The sequence below is a fragment of the Ictidomys tridecemlineatus genome, chromosome 12 (genome assembly GCF_052094955.1).
Source record: "Ictidomys tridecemlineatus isolate mIctTri1 chromosome 12, mIctTri1.hap1, whole genome shotgun sequence".
Lineage (NCBI taxonomy): Eukaryota > Metazoa > Chordata > Mammalia > Rodentia > Sciuridae > Ictidomys > Ictidomys tridecemlineatus.
Window position 1 is genome coordinate 68,513,640 of NC_135488.1, and position 17,416 is coordinate 68,531,055.

The 17,416-nt window shown below is 42.0% G+C and overlaps 1 protein-coding gene across 3 annotated transcripts in view; it reads left to right on the forward strand.

Moving 5' to 3' along the window:
• Spred2 (sprouty related EVH1 domain containing 2) overlaps positions 1–17,416 on the forward strand; it is a 117,100-nt gene that overhangs the window by 73,388 nt on the left and 26,296 nt on the right. For all 3 annotated transcript variants that reach the window (XM_040271566.2, XM_078029108.1, XM_040271567.2), the window contains one exon: positions 13,617–13,794. In XM_040271566.2, the coding sequence (XP_040127500.1) occupies positions 13,617–13,794 (178 nt within the window). The remainder of the gene's footprint in view (positions 1–13,616; positions 13,795–17,416) is intronic.

Sequence of the window (17,416 nt, forward strand, 5' to 3'; positions counted from 1 at the left end):
CGGTAGACTGCTGACTCCATTCCTCAGGGCTTGAGGTAAGGCAGAACAACATAGTGGAAGCCACTAAGGACATCTCACCAGGAAGGAGAGAGAGAGAGAGAGAGAGAGAGAATGAACACACACAAGCTCTGCTCAACAAGGACAAAATATGTAACCCAAAGGCACGCCCCCAGAGACCCACACCTTCAGCCGCACCCTACCTGCCTACATTCACCACCCAGTCAATCCCTATCAGGGAATTAAGGCACTGATTATGTAAAGGCTCTACAACCCAATCTTTGCACTTCTGAACTTCTTACATTGTCTCACATGTGAGCTTTTGAGAACATTTCACATCTAAATCAAACCATAGCATTAATGTGGGTACCATTGATAAATTTGCATTTAAATAAGCCATTTGAACTTGGGTATGTAAGTGCTTTGTTTTTATTGGTCAGCTTGCTTTGTAGGCCTGAAGATTTCTCAACCAACCGTGGCAGCCATACTCCAGGGACCCCAACATGAAGGCTAATGCAGCAGTTTAAGAATTCGTCCTTGCTTGACTTTTCTCCCCCAAATATACCCAGATAGGAAAGTTCATAGTTAAAACCTGGCAGAGCAGAGTAGAACTGGCCATTCTCACTGGCAGTAGGGTTTAATATTTTATTAAATTCATTATAACTCAGTTTTCATGATTTCTTGGTTTTCAAAGTACTTTGACAAACCAGTTTTGCCCTGGGGACTTCGTAATTGTGTAATGATACTTGCACTGAGAGAATGTATCTGTTAGTATGTCAGGGTTAGAAGTCTTTGTGGTTCAAGTTTTTTTTTTTTTTTTTCTTTCTTTTTTCTATTTGAAAGATGCTTTCAGTTGCATTTTACTGGTGAAAGTTTTCTGATCTGCTTTTGTGTAATATTTTTGTGGCATGTGTTTGTAAGTTCACTGGCACAGCTAATGAACTGTAAGGGCATTTTTTTTTTCTTTTTTAACACAAAGATGTGAAAAGGGACCTCAAAGGTCATTTGGCCCCTACTCCTCGGTATACATAAGAAGCAGCTGAGGCTCAGTAATAGAGTAAGGCTGTGGTACCAGTTGTGAGGAGTAAATGGATGGCAAGGTAGGCCTCCTGACATATCCCAGAAGGAACAACTTCTGTTGGTGAGAAGCCACCCAGACAGTTAGGCCTGCTCTGCCACTCTCTTCAGACCTTGTCCCTGTGTCATGTAGCTGTGCTATTACTAATACCAGTTCATTTCTTATAATCCCTTCACAGTCGCTGCCTTGCCAGCAGATCTTAAGGTAACAACAAGAACACTCTTTTTACATCCTTCAGAGCAGCTAGTATGGATACAGGAACTTTTTCACAACAAAGCCATTTTTTTTTTAAAAAATGCAGGCAAAGGTAGCTAAAGAGACTGAATCTGTTATCTGTCCGTAATGTCAGTGACCTTGAACAAATCCCTTTCCCAGGCTGGATTTACATTTTTTTCCTATGAGTGAGAGTGGTTTCTCTAATTGACTGAAGCAAGAAATGTATAATCGCAGGGCCTGGCCCCAGGGGCAAAAGAAACCAAACAATTAGTAACTCTTGCCACCTGAAAGGACTCCCATGTCCAGTGGATCTGCCGGGAATATAAACAATGAGGCTTGCAAAAATCCTGTCTGTTGCTAGCACGATGTGCTGACTTTCCTTCCTTCCTGTGGGGTAAATGATCATCTCCTTTTGTTTAGAAGAGTTCTTAGGAAGAACTAGCTTGTAAAAGATTTTGTAGGTTCAGAATTTGGCATTAACAGTTTAGTAATTTCCTGACCTTTTGACTATGGTTTGCTTGGGACTGGCGCAGGGGGGTGTTAGGTTAAAATATATAATGTACATATATCTGTGCCCTGGGTCACAGGAGAAGGAACCAGACTTTACAGGACTGTTATTGGCATCTTGCAGATTTAAAATTCAAAGTCTCACTAAATACTTGAGCTTGTGGATTTTTAGGTACTGTTTCCTTTGTTTTCTCCAATAATGAGGAAAAACGCAAAACTATTCTGAGAAAGTCATGCACAGAAGTTCGAGGGCTACAATTTAAAGCCCTGAATTGGAGATTATTAACTTTAAATAACTCCCATTGCCATTTGTGTTATGAAGTACCAATTTTTCTATTACATGTACGCTTTAATGTGGTGAGAGTTAATTTTGTTCAGTGATCCAATGTTTCCATTAACTGGCCTTTGGGGGTTAAATGTGGATCGTAAATACCATTTGTGTAAGGGTGTGTAAAACAGAGGAAAAGGCAAAGAAAATTATTGCTTTCTGGGTAAAAAGTAGGAAAAGAAGAAAGGGTTCTCTGGGGGCGGGTTGTGTTGTTTGTTTTCCAGTTGTTAGTTCTTTGAAGTTCATTAACTACAAACTCCACTGAACCCCAGGCTCAGTAGAGCAGACAGACAGTAAAAGCAGGGTCATAAACCTAGATTCAGACTTTGCGGCTCACCTCCCAGGGCTCCCTTGTTTCCATTTTTTGCCTTGTAAGCACCTGAAACTCAGCCCTTTAGGACAGACTATTTAGTCTGTGAGAAATGGATGCTTTCTTTTGTGGGGGGCTTGAATAAAACTAAGTTCATTTCTTGAAATATTTCCCTCATATTGTCCAGTGTGGTGGCACATGCCTATAACTTCATCTCTTCAGGAGACTGACACAAGGGATTGCAAGTTCAAGTCCAACCTGGGCAACTAGCACTGTATCAAAATTTTAAAAATAAACAAAAAGTAAATCGGTTGGGGGTATAGCTCAGTGGAAGAGCACCTCTGAATTTAATCCCTAGTGCATGCATGCACACACAAACAAACATGTATTCCTCATGTCAAAGTTGTTTGTGTTTTAGTGATTTTTTTTTTATTAAAAACTCAGAACTGACTCCAATAGATGCCTTGAATATTAATGAATTGTTAGGGTAAAATCTTCCAATAATTTTCTAAAATGTTTTAACTGACTTTAAAATATCCATGTTTGCATTTAAAGAAGTTGTGTATAATGCTATATTACAATAAAACATATACACATGCCTGTTTTTATCTTGTTACTTTAGTAATTCTAACAGGTAGTACCTCTGGGCTTTCAGGTAAAGGAAGGTATGGAGGCAGATAGGAGAACATGGCCAGCTGAGTGGCCTTGTCCAGCATAGGGAGTTTATTTACTTTGAAGGGAAAAGCCTGAATCTAATTCTCTATCTTGTGTCAGTATAATGCATACCTGGGATAGAGTAGAGAATTATTTGATGGTAGGCTTTTAAAAATAAATGTTTCCTTTAAAAAAATATTTTGAACTTTTTTGAATTCCATGGAATTCAAATTTTTTAAAGTTTTTTTTTCTTTTTCCAAATCTTATTACAGTTACTTTCAATTCTATGGATTTGTTGTTCTTGTTGGTAATTAGTATTAAATTCCCGAAGTCAGTGTTTTCACACTCAGAAATAATTCTACTACCCTCCCATTCTCTACCCCAGCCCTGTACTGGGAATTGAATCAGAGATCCTTACCACTGAGCCACACTCCCAGCCCTTTTTATTTTGAAACAGGGTCTTATTAACTTGCCAGTGCTGGCCTACAACTTGTGATCCTCCGTACCTCAACCTCCCAGGTCACTGGGATTACAGCTGTGTGCCACAGTGCCGCACTCAAAAGTAATTTTAAAATGCATTCTAGGACCTACTATGAAGGTAATTTACCTACTGAACTACGGAGATTTAACCTCTCCATGGTTGACCAAGACTAGGATTTAGGAAGCATATTATACCCAGGAGTCTCCAGTTTCTGGTCCCTCCAGGTAAAAAATGTTAAGATTTGGGCGGTTGGGTAAAGGCAGAACACTTTCAAATTTTAAGAAACACAGGTGACTTTCTTTGCTGATCGCATGTGAACCACAATCAAGAAACTGTCGTCCCTGTGCTGCTCCATCTCTCAACTTGCCCTGAGCCCAGCTGGGCTGTCTTCCTGCTGGGCACACCATTCACCTCAAAAGATAACCTGCTCCAGGAAAAGCCACATGGACACAGGGAGAGTGGCCAAAGAGCCAATTTTTTTTTTTTTTAAACCTGCCTTAGACACTGCTTCTAAAATTGCCCCTTCAGGTGGTGAAGTCAACATTTAAACACTTCATTGCCTGTTTTTAAGTGTCCCATTAGGTTATAGTTTGAGATTATGCGTGGCAGCGGCAGCACAGCCCCGATGCCTTTATCTTCATTATGCCCCAAGTATAGGTGATCAGTCACTCATTGTAGATATGGGATTTCTAGTATTCTTGGGGTCTGATTTTAAATGTGGAATTCAAATGTGGACAAGAAAGGTTTTGTTGTCTTAAAAAACCACAGCTCTGTCCTTAAGACACTTTTGATATGTTAAAGTAAAATCAAGATTTTTTTTTTTTAATTAACATAGCAAAGGAGGAAGGAAGGAAAAGAAATGTGGTAGAATCCAGTTGAATCACTCTTCCTGTGTAGGATTTGTGCTTGTCCCAGACTGTAGGAGATACACACTTAGAAGTTAATTTAACAGTTGCATTTTGGACAGTGAAGTGGAGTGAGTCTAATATAACTTACAAACCTTGTTGAGAAGTAAGCCAGAGAGCAGCATTTTATGAGGGGCTTTCCGGCCTGCCTACCCACTGCCAGGCCCTGGGCATCTCACCCCATTCACAGTCCCTGTGGCTTGGCCCCCGGTACTGGGGCTCTGTGTTGGAGGCTGCTGTAGACTGGCAGAAATTTAAAGCCTCTGGGCCACAGCAGGTTTTCCCCAGCTCTCTAGAAGTGTCAGTCAGCTGGGGGATATCAGAGGGTCCCTAATTATCTGCTGGTATTTCCCTAACAATTTCCTCCAAGGCTCCCATGTTTAACTTCAGCTCTGATCTTTGTTCCTCTGTCTTTCTTCATTTCCTTTTATTGGCCATTATGGGTCACAGGACACAACAGAAAAGAAAGGAGAGACCAGACTGGTGACCAGCACAACGCCTGGTACCTTCGCCTTGGGACTGCCCAGCAGAGTCTCCATTCCACTCCTAAGGATGTCTGGGAGTGGGCGCTGTGGCTGTGCAGAGGGTGAACCAGAACATTCAGTGCACCTGCTGCACTGGCTCCTGGGGTCTGAAGGTGTAGGGAGCATTCAGAGGTTGAAAAATAGGAAAGTTTACAGCAAATTGTAATTTTTTTAAATATATATATATTTTTTAGTTGTTGATGGACCTTTATTTTATTTATTTGTATGTGGTGCTGAGAATCCAACCCAGTGCCTCACGCATGCCAGGCAAGCACATTACTACTGAGCCACAACACCAGCCCCATCAGCAAATTATAAAATTTAAAGGAAAATTACAGCTGTAATTATAAAATTATACAATTTAAAGGAAAATTTTATGGAGGCACATAACCTGCTAGATCAGAACTATATGTTAAACAAGATATTGGCAAATAGTTTGGTGTCAGAATCACTTGTTTCTAAATACAGGTGTCCCCAGCCATCGCAGATTTTTTTAAAAAGGAGTATTTTTATGAAAATTTCAATAGAAAAATAAAAATACAAGAGGCCCATGCTAATAAATTTTGACTTGCTAGGAATAATTCTAAAGAATAATCTACAAATTACTAAATTTTATAATCATTCATATTTCCAGTATTATTTGTACTCCCAGTACATGGCCCTCTAATGTGCATCAGAGAACCGTGTGTGGGCGAGAAGATTTACATGCTTTGGTGTAGCTAGGTAGCATCAACAGCATAGATGCTGGGTTTATCTGAGGCATGTGAGGATGAAGATGGAATGCCCCTTACCTCCCCTTCCAAGGATAGGACTTGGACACAAAGGGCACTGGTGACCTTGTAGAATGGCAGAACTTCTGGCGTGTGGCCTAAGACTACAGTGGGATTTCTAAAATGTTTTCAATGGCTTCACTCAGATTCTGAGCCCAATACAGAGCGAAGGAAGAAAATCTATTTAACATCCCCAAAGGGGTCTGTGATTGTCACAATGTAAGCAGGTTCTTGGATAAAATGTAGGTCCCCAGTCATTAGAAAGCAAAGACCACACACACACACACACACACACACACACACACACACACACACACACATCCCTTTTAAGAATCGTGTCATTCTGTTCCTGAAAACTTACTCCATGGTGTGAATAAACTTTATGTATACAACCAGAGATATGAAAAATTGTGCTATATGTGTAATATGAATTGTAACGTATTCTGCCGTCATGTAACAAATTAGAATTAACAATAAATAAATAGTTTAAACATATTTATATGGGCTGTGAAGATAAAAGCCACCAAAGCCGTGTTGTAGCAGGGTTCCCCTGCACAGGCAAGATTAGCTGCAGCAGCTCAGGAAAGCAGAGACACGGTGGAGTGGACTGATGAGCCTGCTTTCTTCTCCTCAGGTCTTCCCTGGCAGAGTGCTCTGACACTGTGAGTTCAGACTACCTGTTCGGGTACATAGCTTTTCTTACCAGCAGTTATTAGGGTAGGGCTGTTTCAAAGATGGCTCTCCAGGTGTATTTTGTGGTTGGTATCACTGACCTTAACTATCTGTGGGGAAGCCTTTTTCTTACTTAGCCCACTTTCCAGCTTTCCTAACTGATTTCATGCATACTGACCCTCTTTATGAAGCAAATGTATAATGTTCAGAAAGTTTCTTCTCTGCTTCTCGGTGCCTGCTCATCAGGATTTGAGAGGAAGGCTAACTTCTTTGCCAGACTTGCCTGCTGCTGGAAATGACACTTTGCAAATAAGTCTTCTACCATTTGAATTAGTGATCTTTCCTAACCCTTTTCTATAATGGCCTAACCGAACCAAATAAACAGTACATATTTTGGTAATTAATATAAAGGCCTTATTTCCTGTGGCATTAAGCATGCAGGACATGTGTTCTGCCTTTAGTGGTTTGTACAGAGCAGAAAATGTTACTGCCATTCACAAAACCACATTGTATGTAACTTTCCTTGTCTGTCAAGTCCAGAATACGTAAATTTCTAAACCAGAGAAATAGACTTTTTGAAAATTCTTAACTGACATGTAAAATGAATACCCACAAAAGCACCACCCAGTTTAACAGATCTTAACCTGTACCTCTGACTTTTTAACACATTTGCTTATGCTGAAATAGTTTGTTGAGTCATTTTATAGAGATCACCAGCTAGAGATATATACATGCATTTCGTATCTATATACATTTTACAAACATATAATACTATCTATATATGTATGTAATTTGATGTGATCTAAGAGCCTTCATAAATTTATAAGCACAAGGAGGACTGGGGCATGGGGATGTGATTAAAATAAAGCTTGTGTGCCTGACTCCCTGGAGAAAGCTGGTTATATTTGGCTCAGCTGGCGTCTGGGAGTTGGGCTGGAGAGGCTGGGATCTCTGGCTAATCCCTCTCAAGGTCTGGTGAAGTGGAGAAGAATGGAAAAGAGGCCAGAGGAAGTGAGTCTAATGTTTAGCATAATGGAGAGATAAAGGAGCCCCGTAATCAGATAAGGGCTGGTGATAAGGTGGGGGCCAGGAAGAATTTATGGGGCATATAAAAGTTCCAGTCTCCATTCCTGAAAGAAAAAAAAAAGCACTAAGGGAGGGGCAGGAGCAGAGGGCCAGCTCACAGATGGTGGAGGAAGTCTGCTCCTCCACAGGTGTGCCTGCCTGCAGTGTGCCATCAAACCTGGTCTTTATGACAGTGTCTTCTGCGAGAGGCTGGGTTCAGAGATTCTCCTGCTGTCTGTCCCAGCATCCCCAGCCCTTCCACTCTGACAACTGAGAAGGCTGGACGGTCTGTAAACCCACTCAGTGGCCAGGGGACAGGGGTTTAAAGGGCCTGTTTCTGCAATCAAAGCCAGTGTTTCAGCAGAAGTCATGATGGCTGAAACTTATCAAACTTCTCTGGCTCTGGCACTTGACCTTTATCACTGCTTTTAACCAGCAGGGTGGATCCTGTCTTCATTTTGCAAAGGAAGAAAACTGAAGCTCAAATAGCAATTTCTTCAGCTACTGAGAAGGCAAGGCACAGCTGACCTGTCTGTTTCCTTTGTTTATTTCTGTAACTTGTCCTTCAAATTTGGAGAAAACTTACAACAGAAATGCTGAAATATTTTAAAACTTCTCTTTCGGGCTGCTAGTTTTGAAATTGTTCTTTCTTTGCCTTCCTCTCCTGACACAGGTTGTTACTTGCCTCTTTTTCATATTGAGTGACCATACCACACACACATACCAAAAAAAAAAAAAAAACCTGCATGTTGGAAACATAAAGCTTTTCCTTAAATGGAAAATCTCTAGTTCAGTCAATTTATTCATAAACCAGCCAAAGAATATGCTGTTGTTTGAGTGGTAGTCAAACACCATTGGTGATGACAGTGGTTGTTTGGGGCTGTTCTGGTCGAGTTCAGACCCCGGCTCTGCACAGCTGGTGTTGGGGCCTGCCTCTGGAGCCTCCCCATGTCCCTGCCGGGCCACCGTGCAGCAGTTGTCAGTTTCAGCAACACGTTGTGGTGGTTATTTTTGACAATGGTAGCATGTTTTGAAAATGTTTCTAAGGCATCCCGGCAGCCTTCTCCTTGCACAAATTTAAAAAAAACCAATCTGTCCTTGCCCTTCCGGCCCATCCTCCCCAAACAGACCCCTGCATCTGTTTTAAACAGATGTTGTTTAATTCTTTCCAGAAAGAGGGGGAGGGAAGGTGGGAAGGGAGTTTTCCTCTCTTCTACCTTTTGGTTGTTCATTGTCCTTGCGCTCTGGGGTGGGGAGTGAGGTGCCCGAGTAACGTCAGTCAGTGCTCCATGGATGGGAAGCCGTTGGCCAGCGGCCATGCAGCTGGACCACGCAGACAGCCCTCTCAACTCTCAGTGCAGCACCTCACCCGCGGCCTGGTTTTAAATAACCAGATGCCACAGTGAATGCTGTCAGAGTTGTTGCCGGTGGAGACCAAAGGGGCTTCTTCCCGCCCACCCCAAACTCCCTACCTCACCCCACTCAGAAGTCTGTGCTCTGGGGAAGGCCCTGCTGGGAGGAATTGAGGCAAGAAACTGCCATAGAGCACAAGCAGAGGCACTACAGGTAGCCTTTGTGGTCTGGAAGCAGAGGGTGGGGTATTTATAAAAATCTCTAATAAATGTGTTGTTTTGGGAAATAAGTTTGTGGGACTAACAAGTAATGCAAGCCTCTCTTTTTCATGTTCGCTTCATCCCCTCAAAGGGAGAACAGCCCCCAGCTACAGCACGTACAAAATCAAAGCATATTTTAACAGGAGGTGTATAGAGTTTCAGTTCTTTCAGTTCACGTTGGCCATTTCCTGGGAAGATGAACAGATAGTACACTCATCAAAGATTTGAGACAGCTGTGTTGCACACCGGAGGATTTTTAAATCCTAGGTACCCTTAGTTTTTCTGGAATTAAGGGGGTGAAGGGGAAAAAATGAATGTTCTCCAAAGTTGTTTATATGCAACTAATCTGAATACATTATCAAATATTCTTATCTCTAGGATCTCGAAGTATGTGCATGCACAACCTGTGATTTTTGCATGTATTTTCTACTTGTGCAATTTGTCCATTTACTTGTTAATTAAAATGAATTCTTATAAAAGGAATTCTTAATCGTTATCCCAACTAAAGTATTGTGGTTCATAAGCAAATGAGTACTGAATACTTTCCTTTTCTTTTTCATTTTTTTTTAAAGAAGGATTCTGTTAGCTACAAATACATTTTTTTCTTTCTTCTTTTTTTTTTTTACCTTCAGTACCAGGGATTGAACCTAGGAGCACTTAACCACTGAGCCACATCCCCAGTCCTTTTTTTATATTTTATTTAGAGACAGGGTCTCACTGAGTTACTTATGGCCTCAGCCTCCAGAGCTGCTGGGAATACAGGAGTGCACCACTGTGCCCGTCTTACAAAATGCATTCCTTAAAACCTGTTTTATTGTGTATGTCACCTATTCATTTCACAGTCTATTAATATATCTCATTCTAAGCTCCAGGGATATTACAGTGAACAAAAGGGCAAAGTCCTTGCTCTTAAGAAGTTCACATCCTAGTAGCCAGACAGATACAGGCCAGGCAGGGTGAGAAGATTTAAGATGTTTTATGTAGGATGGACAGGGAAGTCTTCTCTAATGAAACAATTTCCAGCAGAGAACTGAATCATGTAAGGGAATGAGTCTAGTTGATGTAGGGGAGAAGGGTGGGGAATGTTGGTTTGGTTTGGTTTTTTTTGTAGTACTGGGAATTGAATCCAGGGCTGTTCTACCACTGAGCTAATTCCCAGCCCTTTTTATTTTTTGAGACAGAGTCAAACTAAACTGTCCAAGCTGGCCTTGTACTTGTGATCCTCTTGCCTAGCCTCCCAAGTCTCTGTGAGATGACAGGTGTGCACCACTGTGGCGGGCAGGAAAGGGGTCTTAAGAAGCAGGGATAAATAGCCAGCACAGTGTCCCTGAGGCATGAGTGTGGCCAGTGGGACTGAAGTGGAATAAGCAATGGCCGCATTTTGGCTTTTCTCAAAATGACCTAGGAAGCTGCTGGAGGATTTAAATAGAGTCACAGTCTAATCTGTTTTCTGGGAAATCAGGCACACGTGGAAGTAAAGATTCCAGTTAGGAAGCAGTTGTGATAATCTCAGTGGAAAGTGATGGCAGGTATGTTGGGCAGTGTCAATGGAGGTGGTAAAAATTGTCTTTGGTATAATTGGAAGGGAGAACCAAAAGAGTGGGAGCTTACTAGAATGAAGAGTTTGTTTGATCTGATACATATTGATTGTGATGCCTGTGAAACACCCAAGCAGAGAACTCAGAACTCACTAAGAGCTTCCTCCAGAAGAGGCCTGGATGGAAATGCAAATGAGGACACTGTTAGCATAGAGCAGGTAACTGGAAAAGTTGGCCCCGACATAGATTGGGATAGGACGCGGATCTGGGATGGTTTAGGCACCGTGAAGGAGGAGAGGCAGAGAGTACCAGTACCCGGTAGGCATGATGGTGGGTGCAAGGGCAGGGTCTCTACTGACTGCATCTGGCTTCTCAGTGAAACAGGCAAGCTCATCCATCATCTGAGAGCAAGGGAAAGGAGGCCAGTTAAAAGTCATCTTGGAGACAGAGTGGACAGCTGTAGCAGGATGCCAGGTACCTCAGGATCCACTTAACAGATGATCACAACTTTAAAACAAGGCTTGTTTTAAAGCACAGTAGAGGGGGTGTTCCCCACACCATGTGCGGCAGCGTGGGTTGGAGCATGGAGTAGGTAGGTGGTAGGACTTAACCAGGTCAGGTTGTGTCAGGCAATCACGATGAGGAGAGAGAAAGCACAGGTGTTAAGGTTGTGTGCTGAGGAGTGTCACAGTAGATATCGGAGCTGAAGTTGGGTAGAGAATCAAAGTGGAGTGCTGAGCAGGAGAAGGGCCTAGAAGGTGGTGGTAAGAACAGGCTGTGATGCCAGGTGATCACTGGAGTCTGTAGGAAGCTACAGAGTAAGGGGGTGATGGCCGGAAAGTGGGCTGCTTAAAATTGAGGCAGGGAGGTGGTGCAGAGCTGGCGATAAAGTCAAGGTTGACCTGAGCGTGGGTCCCTGGCTGGGTACAGGATGGAGTCATTGGAGGGAAAGAATCCCAGAAGCTAAGAGGCCAAGGAATTGGAAGGATGCTCATAATCAGTGACGAAACACCCAAGAATCATGGCAGGATAGTGGTAGGGAAGAGGAAGGACAGTGAGCCTGGTTGCCAGCCTCTTCAAGGGATGAGAGGTTAAGAGATGACCCAGAATTGTGGGTGGAAGAAGAGTATGGTCAGGTGTAGGAGCTGCAGATGAACCCAGGGGAGGGGGAGGAGCCTGGAGCCATGCTGGAGAGAGCAGCCTGGGAGACTGAGCCACAGAGGACCTTTCTGTTGGGGACCGCAAATCAAGTCAAGATGGCGCCTGGCAGTTTGCCAGGAGGAGTGGTTTGTAAGACAATGCCACCGAGCCATTAAGATCGTAGAGATTCCTTATTTGGCTGATTGCTGTAACTGGGTGATGCTAATTGAGTCAAGCTGTGTGTAATCAGTTAGGTATATATACCTCTGCTGTTCTGCAATAAAGCGGCTCCCGCTACCTTGAGTTCCTGCTCAGTTCCCGCTGAGTTCCTTCGTAATAAAGCAGTTCCCACTTCTACCTTTAAGTTGCTTGTCACCTCCCGGTTATTTTGCCCAGCCAGACTGCGGCACCTTTCACTTCATTCAGGTTAATAAAGCAAAAGGAATATTCATGAAGTACCTAGTGTAGTCAGATTCACAAAGACACAAAGTACAGATGATGGTTGGTAGGGGCTGTGTGTGGAGGGAGGAGAGAATGGGGAGTATGTGTTTTCACAGGTACAGAGTTTTGGTTTGGGATAATGAAAACGCTCTGGAGATGATGGGTGGTGGTTGGAGGTTGCCCCGGGGTGTAAATGTACTTAATACCACGGAATTGTACACTTAAAAAGGTAAATTTTGTACAGTAGATACAGTTTATACAATTTTTTAAAAACCAAAGGAATGGTCAGAGGAGAAGATGAGGAAATTAGAGGTTATTGGATTTCAGGCCCATGAACTTGGTGGAGGAGGGCAGCTGGGTCACAAGGGAGGTGGAGCCATGTGGGGTCATGGAAATCCGAGCGACTTATCTTTGGGTGAGGAGGTGAGCAGGAATGTGCAGCCAAGGGACATCTCTTTTGTCCTGCTGACAAGAGATGGACCAGGCTCCTTCTGGGGTAGGGAGCAGACTTCCCTGGGGCCCAAGGCACAAGAGGGCTCTCTGTTACTCTGCATCTTTGTTTCCTAGAATCTAGCATAGCATCTGGCATACATAAGCTCTGAATATATGATTGAGTAAAAAATGAATTCTATCCAAGGAAAGAAAACATCAAGTGAGAATTTAATGGCCTTGCTGAAGATCCAAATAAATTTCCCCAAAAAGTGATGAAGAATGAAAAGAAACTGGGATTGGTCTCTGAAGGAGAAAGGGTTGTTGGCAAATGTGCAAAAGAACTCATTGCAAAATCAAAGTTCTAGAGTGGAAAAAAATAAAACCATAAATAAGAGCCTACAAATGTGTAAAGGGTATTTTGAATTAAAATATTTCCCCATCTGTATAAATGATTTCAGGCAGAATTTGTGATTTGGAAGTGGACTATCTTATTCTTGTGCCAAATAAGAAAATTATTAGCTTCATAAAGTGTTAATAAGACTTGCCTTTCATTATAAACTAAGTTTACAGTGAGTATCCTCTTAAGTTATAAGTTTATCTTTCCAACTTACAAATAGATACCAAAATATAGAGATTGGCTCACTTATTTTTAATATTTATGCCCTGAAACTGGAGAATGAGATGCTTTGAATACTTCTTCAGAGACTCACAAGTAGTTGTTAATCACTTAGGTGTCTTTTTTTAAGGTACTTCTATGTTGAGTTGATGTGTTTTGTTTTTTCGCTAAAAAAAATCTTGAGATGGGTTGCCTCTCAAGATTATTACCAGGCACAGATTTTCTCTTGAGTCCAGAGAAGTGCTGGCTGGTGGTCATCTTGCATTGTGAAACATGTTCTGCAGCTACCAGACCATTGTCATGCCCCATTCTTCTTGTTGTCGTTTTAGTGACAGCTATATTGTGCGTGTCAAGGCTGTGGTTATGACCAGAGATGACTCCAGCGGGGGATGGTTCCCACAGGAAGGAGGCGGGATCAGTCGCGTCGGGGTCTGTAAGGTCATGCACCCCGAAGGCAATGGACGAAGCGGCTTTCTCATCCATGGTGAACGACAGAAAGACAAACTGGTAATGGCAGACATGCAACTGTGGGTTAAATTAGCAATGACTGATTTCTTTACGTGACATCATAGCCCTCTTCACTAACTTTTTTTTTTTTCCTCTGACTTCAAACTCTTGCAAAAAAAACTTGAAAAGTTCTGGAGCTGCTGTCAAATTTTAAAACATAATCCTCCCTTGGCAGTAAAGGCTCTTGACCACACACCCATGTTATGTAACTCAGATGATACGGACCCTTGAAGCCAGAGTTTTCAAAATGTAGGGTTTATTCACGGAGCTCACCATTGCATTTGGAAGGTAGAAATTACTTAAGAGTGCAAAGGCAGAGAGAAAAATGTCTTCTGACATTTGGCTCCTTCTAAATAAGTGTTTATCTAAAAGATAACATAGCTTTTATTTCTTAAGTAATGAGTAAAGCTTGTTTGGAAAAAGAAGTAACAGAAAAGTAGTGGTATCACACTTCTGTAAATAATTATACATGCTTATAAATAAATACTTGGGAGAGGGATGATTACTTCCCAAGAATGGATGATTGGTAGTTCTTAACTCGCAGGGTGGTGAAGGAGCTGGGATGACCAGGTCTGTTATGATACAATCTATAACAGGAAGGAAAAATAGAATGTCCAGTCTATTTTCAGTTAATGGCCCTAAACATGGAAGACTACTCCTATCTGTATCTGATCGTGGTGTGTATATTCAGAAACCAACAGATGATTTGGAATGTGCAGGATTGTACAGGATTTCACAGAGAATGCAGACGGCGCAAGAATATGTCGGTCTTACGTTTGAGACCCTTTATAGCGGCATCTGTTGAGTTTCATGTGTTTCATCTGTTGAGTTTCATGTACAAATTTAATCTTCTTTTGCAACCACTTCTTAGAGTTTAAAAAAAATCACACAGTAGATAAAACAATTTGTAAATGTTACATATGGATTAACAGAAATGCCATTTTCACACTTGATTCATTTCTGAAAATTGAAAGGGAGGATATAGCTAATTTTAAGAAGTATTTACGTAGGAAGTTCCCTACATAATAGTCAGATGATGAAAACATTCTTATTTACGAAATTTGGGGAATAAAGGCAGTATAATCACACGACCAACAAAAAGTGATAAAACTGTCATTTATCTAGCATTTACCATCTGCTGAGTACCATGTTAATCTTTTGGCTAGGTTGTACCACTATATGCTTACAACAGTCATTATGACTGAAGATATTAGAATTTAGAATGATTCTACATTGTTGGTGACCCATTTTGTGAACCACAATCCAGTATTTAATACCCCATCACGATGACCAAGACCAAACCAGAGTCGCACATGTACAACCACCATCAGCCCATTGATGTAGTTTTTCCCCTTGCACAGATTTTTATTTTTGCAAAACTCTCATCATATTTTATGATCGGTTATATGTCTCATTTACTTTGTCCAAGCATTCTCATAATAGATTTTCTGAACCAGGTGCAGTGGTGCATGCTTGTAGTGCCAGTGTCTTCTGGAGGCTGGGGCAGGAGGATCAATAACAAGTTCGAAGCAAACCTGGGCATCTTAGTGAGACTTTGACTCAAAATAATTTTTTTTTTTTTTTAAAGACTGGGAATTAGCACAGAGGTCGAATTCTTCTGGGTTCAATTTCCAGTACCAAAAAGGGAGGAAAAAAAGAAAAGGAAATTTTGGAGGGACTGAAGGTGTGTAGCTCAGTAGTAAAGCACTTTTCTGAAGAAAAAGAAGGGACAGAAGGAAGGAAATAAATTTTCCACGTTGCTGATATCAATGTGATGTTTTTTTATTTACTTGGCCATCTCCTTAGTGTTGAAAACTAAAGTTCTTTCCCTTCTGCCTACTCTGAAGAGACACCTACCTGCATTTTCCATATTTATTACTTTTGGGGGATAATTTGGAAAAGTCAGTTATGTGTGCAGGGGGCTGCTGCTAGCATACGAAAATTTCCTTTTAACACATTGAAGGTCATATATTTTAAGTCCTTATCACTTTGATAGAATAGTAGTGGTAGCTTATGGTACATAATGAGCTCAAATCATTTTCTCTTTGTTACAAACAGTTGTGACTGAATTATCTATTAATGTATGTGCTTTGCATACTTTTCTATTGGGATCTTATTTTTCTCCTTGATATCTATGCTCTCTTGTATAATAAAGATCTAATCTTCATCTGACATACTTCAAATATATTTTTATAATCTGCTTTGTTTATTTTAGTTGGTGTTTTTTTTTTTCCTACAAAATTTTAATAGAAAAAAATTTTCACTCACCTTCTTTTTGTTTTTAGTTGTTCTGGGTTAACAAACTATCTTATGTGGCTGTAGCTCTTGCTTAATATGCACAAGGCCCTGGGTTTGATCCCCAGCACCTGGGGCAGGGGTAGGGGAACCTACTTGTGTGAAGGGCTAGTTTTAGGGCTATTTTTTTTTTATGGAATTTCATGGTTTATTATAGACTGTTTCAACCTAAACGGCCATTTAGATTGTCGAACCCAGCCCCTTAATTTTACAAGTTTATGAACTTGTATCTTGTTTTTAATATTTATTTTTTAGTTTTAGGTGGACACAATATCTTCATTTTATTTTTATGTGGTGCTGAGATTCAAACCCAGTGCCTCACGCATGCTAGGCGAGTGCTCTACCACTGAGCCCCAGCCCCAGCCCCCTGAACTTGTATCTTACCTGTGACTGGTACACTATAGTTACAAGGTTTTATTATTTTTTTCAAGGCCCTTGGTATGCACGGCATCATTAAACTCTTGCAACATTCCAAAGGAAGAAGATATTGTAGGAGTGGGGGGCTCAGTGCTTCAAGATGTGGTCCCCTTCCTTGGTAGAGGACGTGCATTCAGTGTCTGAACCGACACTTGGAACCATTTCTTTGTCAGAGCCCGGTGGGGCAGTTCCAGTCCTCTATTCCGCCTGGACTTGTGGACCAGCTTCTGTTTGTTGCTGTTGCACGTTGTGCTGTCCTAAATGCAGGTGGCATTCCCTCTGCCAACGTGTCTCCCCATCCCTCTTCCTTAGTGTATGACTAACTTCTAGGCTGCAGCTGTCCACTAACACACACCTGTGTACTCAGTTGCACTCTCACCTCTCCAGCCCTCCCCGTGAGGGGAATGGTTTCCTGTTCCCACAGCACACACACACTCTCACACACACTCTCACACACACTCACACACACACACTCACACACACTCACACACACACTCTCACACTCACACACACTCACACACACTCTCACACACACTCTCACACACACTCACACACACACACTCACACACACTCTCACACTCACACACACTCACACACCTTCAGAGACTCAGTGACCCCTCCCTTGGCCTTCTGCACTTCTGCAGAACAGCATTTCTGCCCACTGGTGGATAAAGGCCCGCAGGGAGCTCTGCACTAAGAGATGGAATGGTGAGAGAGGGTGGAGGCCATTATTAGGACACGGAGGGCGGATGGATCAGAATTCCCAGTTTGCCCGCCAGGGCATGAAGTGCTCTTTCTGACTGAAACGGTGTTGTGGATGGATGCTCCAGTGTTGTCCAGTTTTAGGTCTCAGTGTATTGTGAAGGGGTTTTGTGGTTGTTGGTTTTAGTTACATACTGGGGCTTGTGAG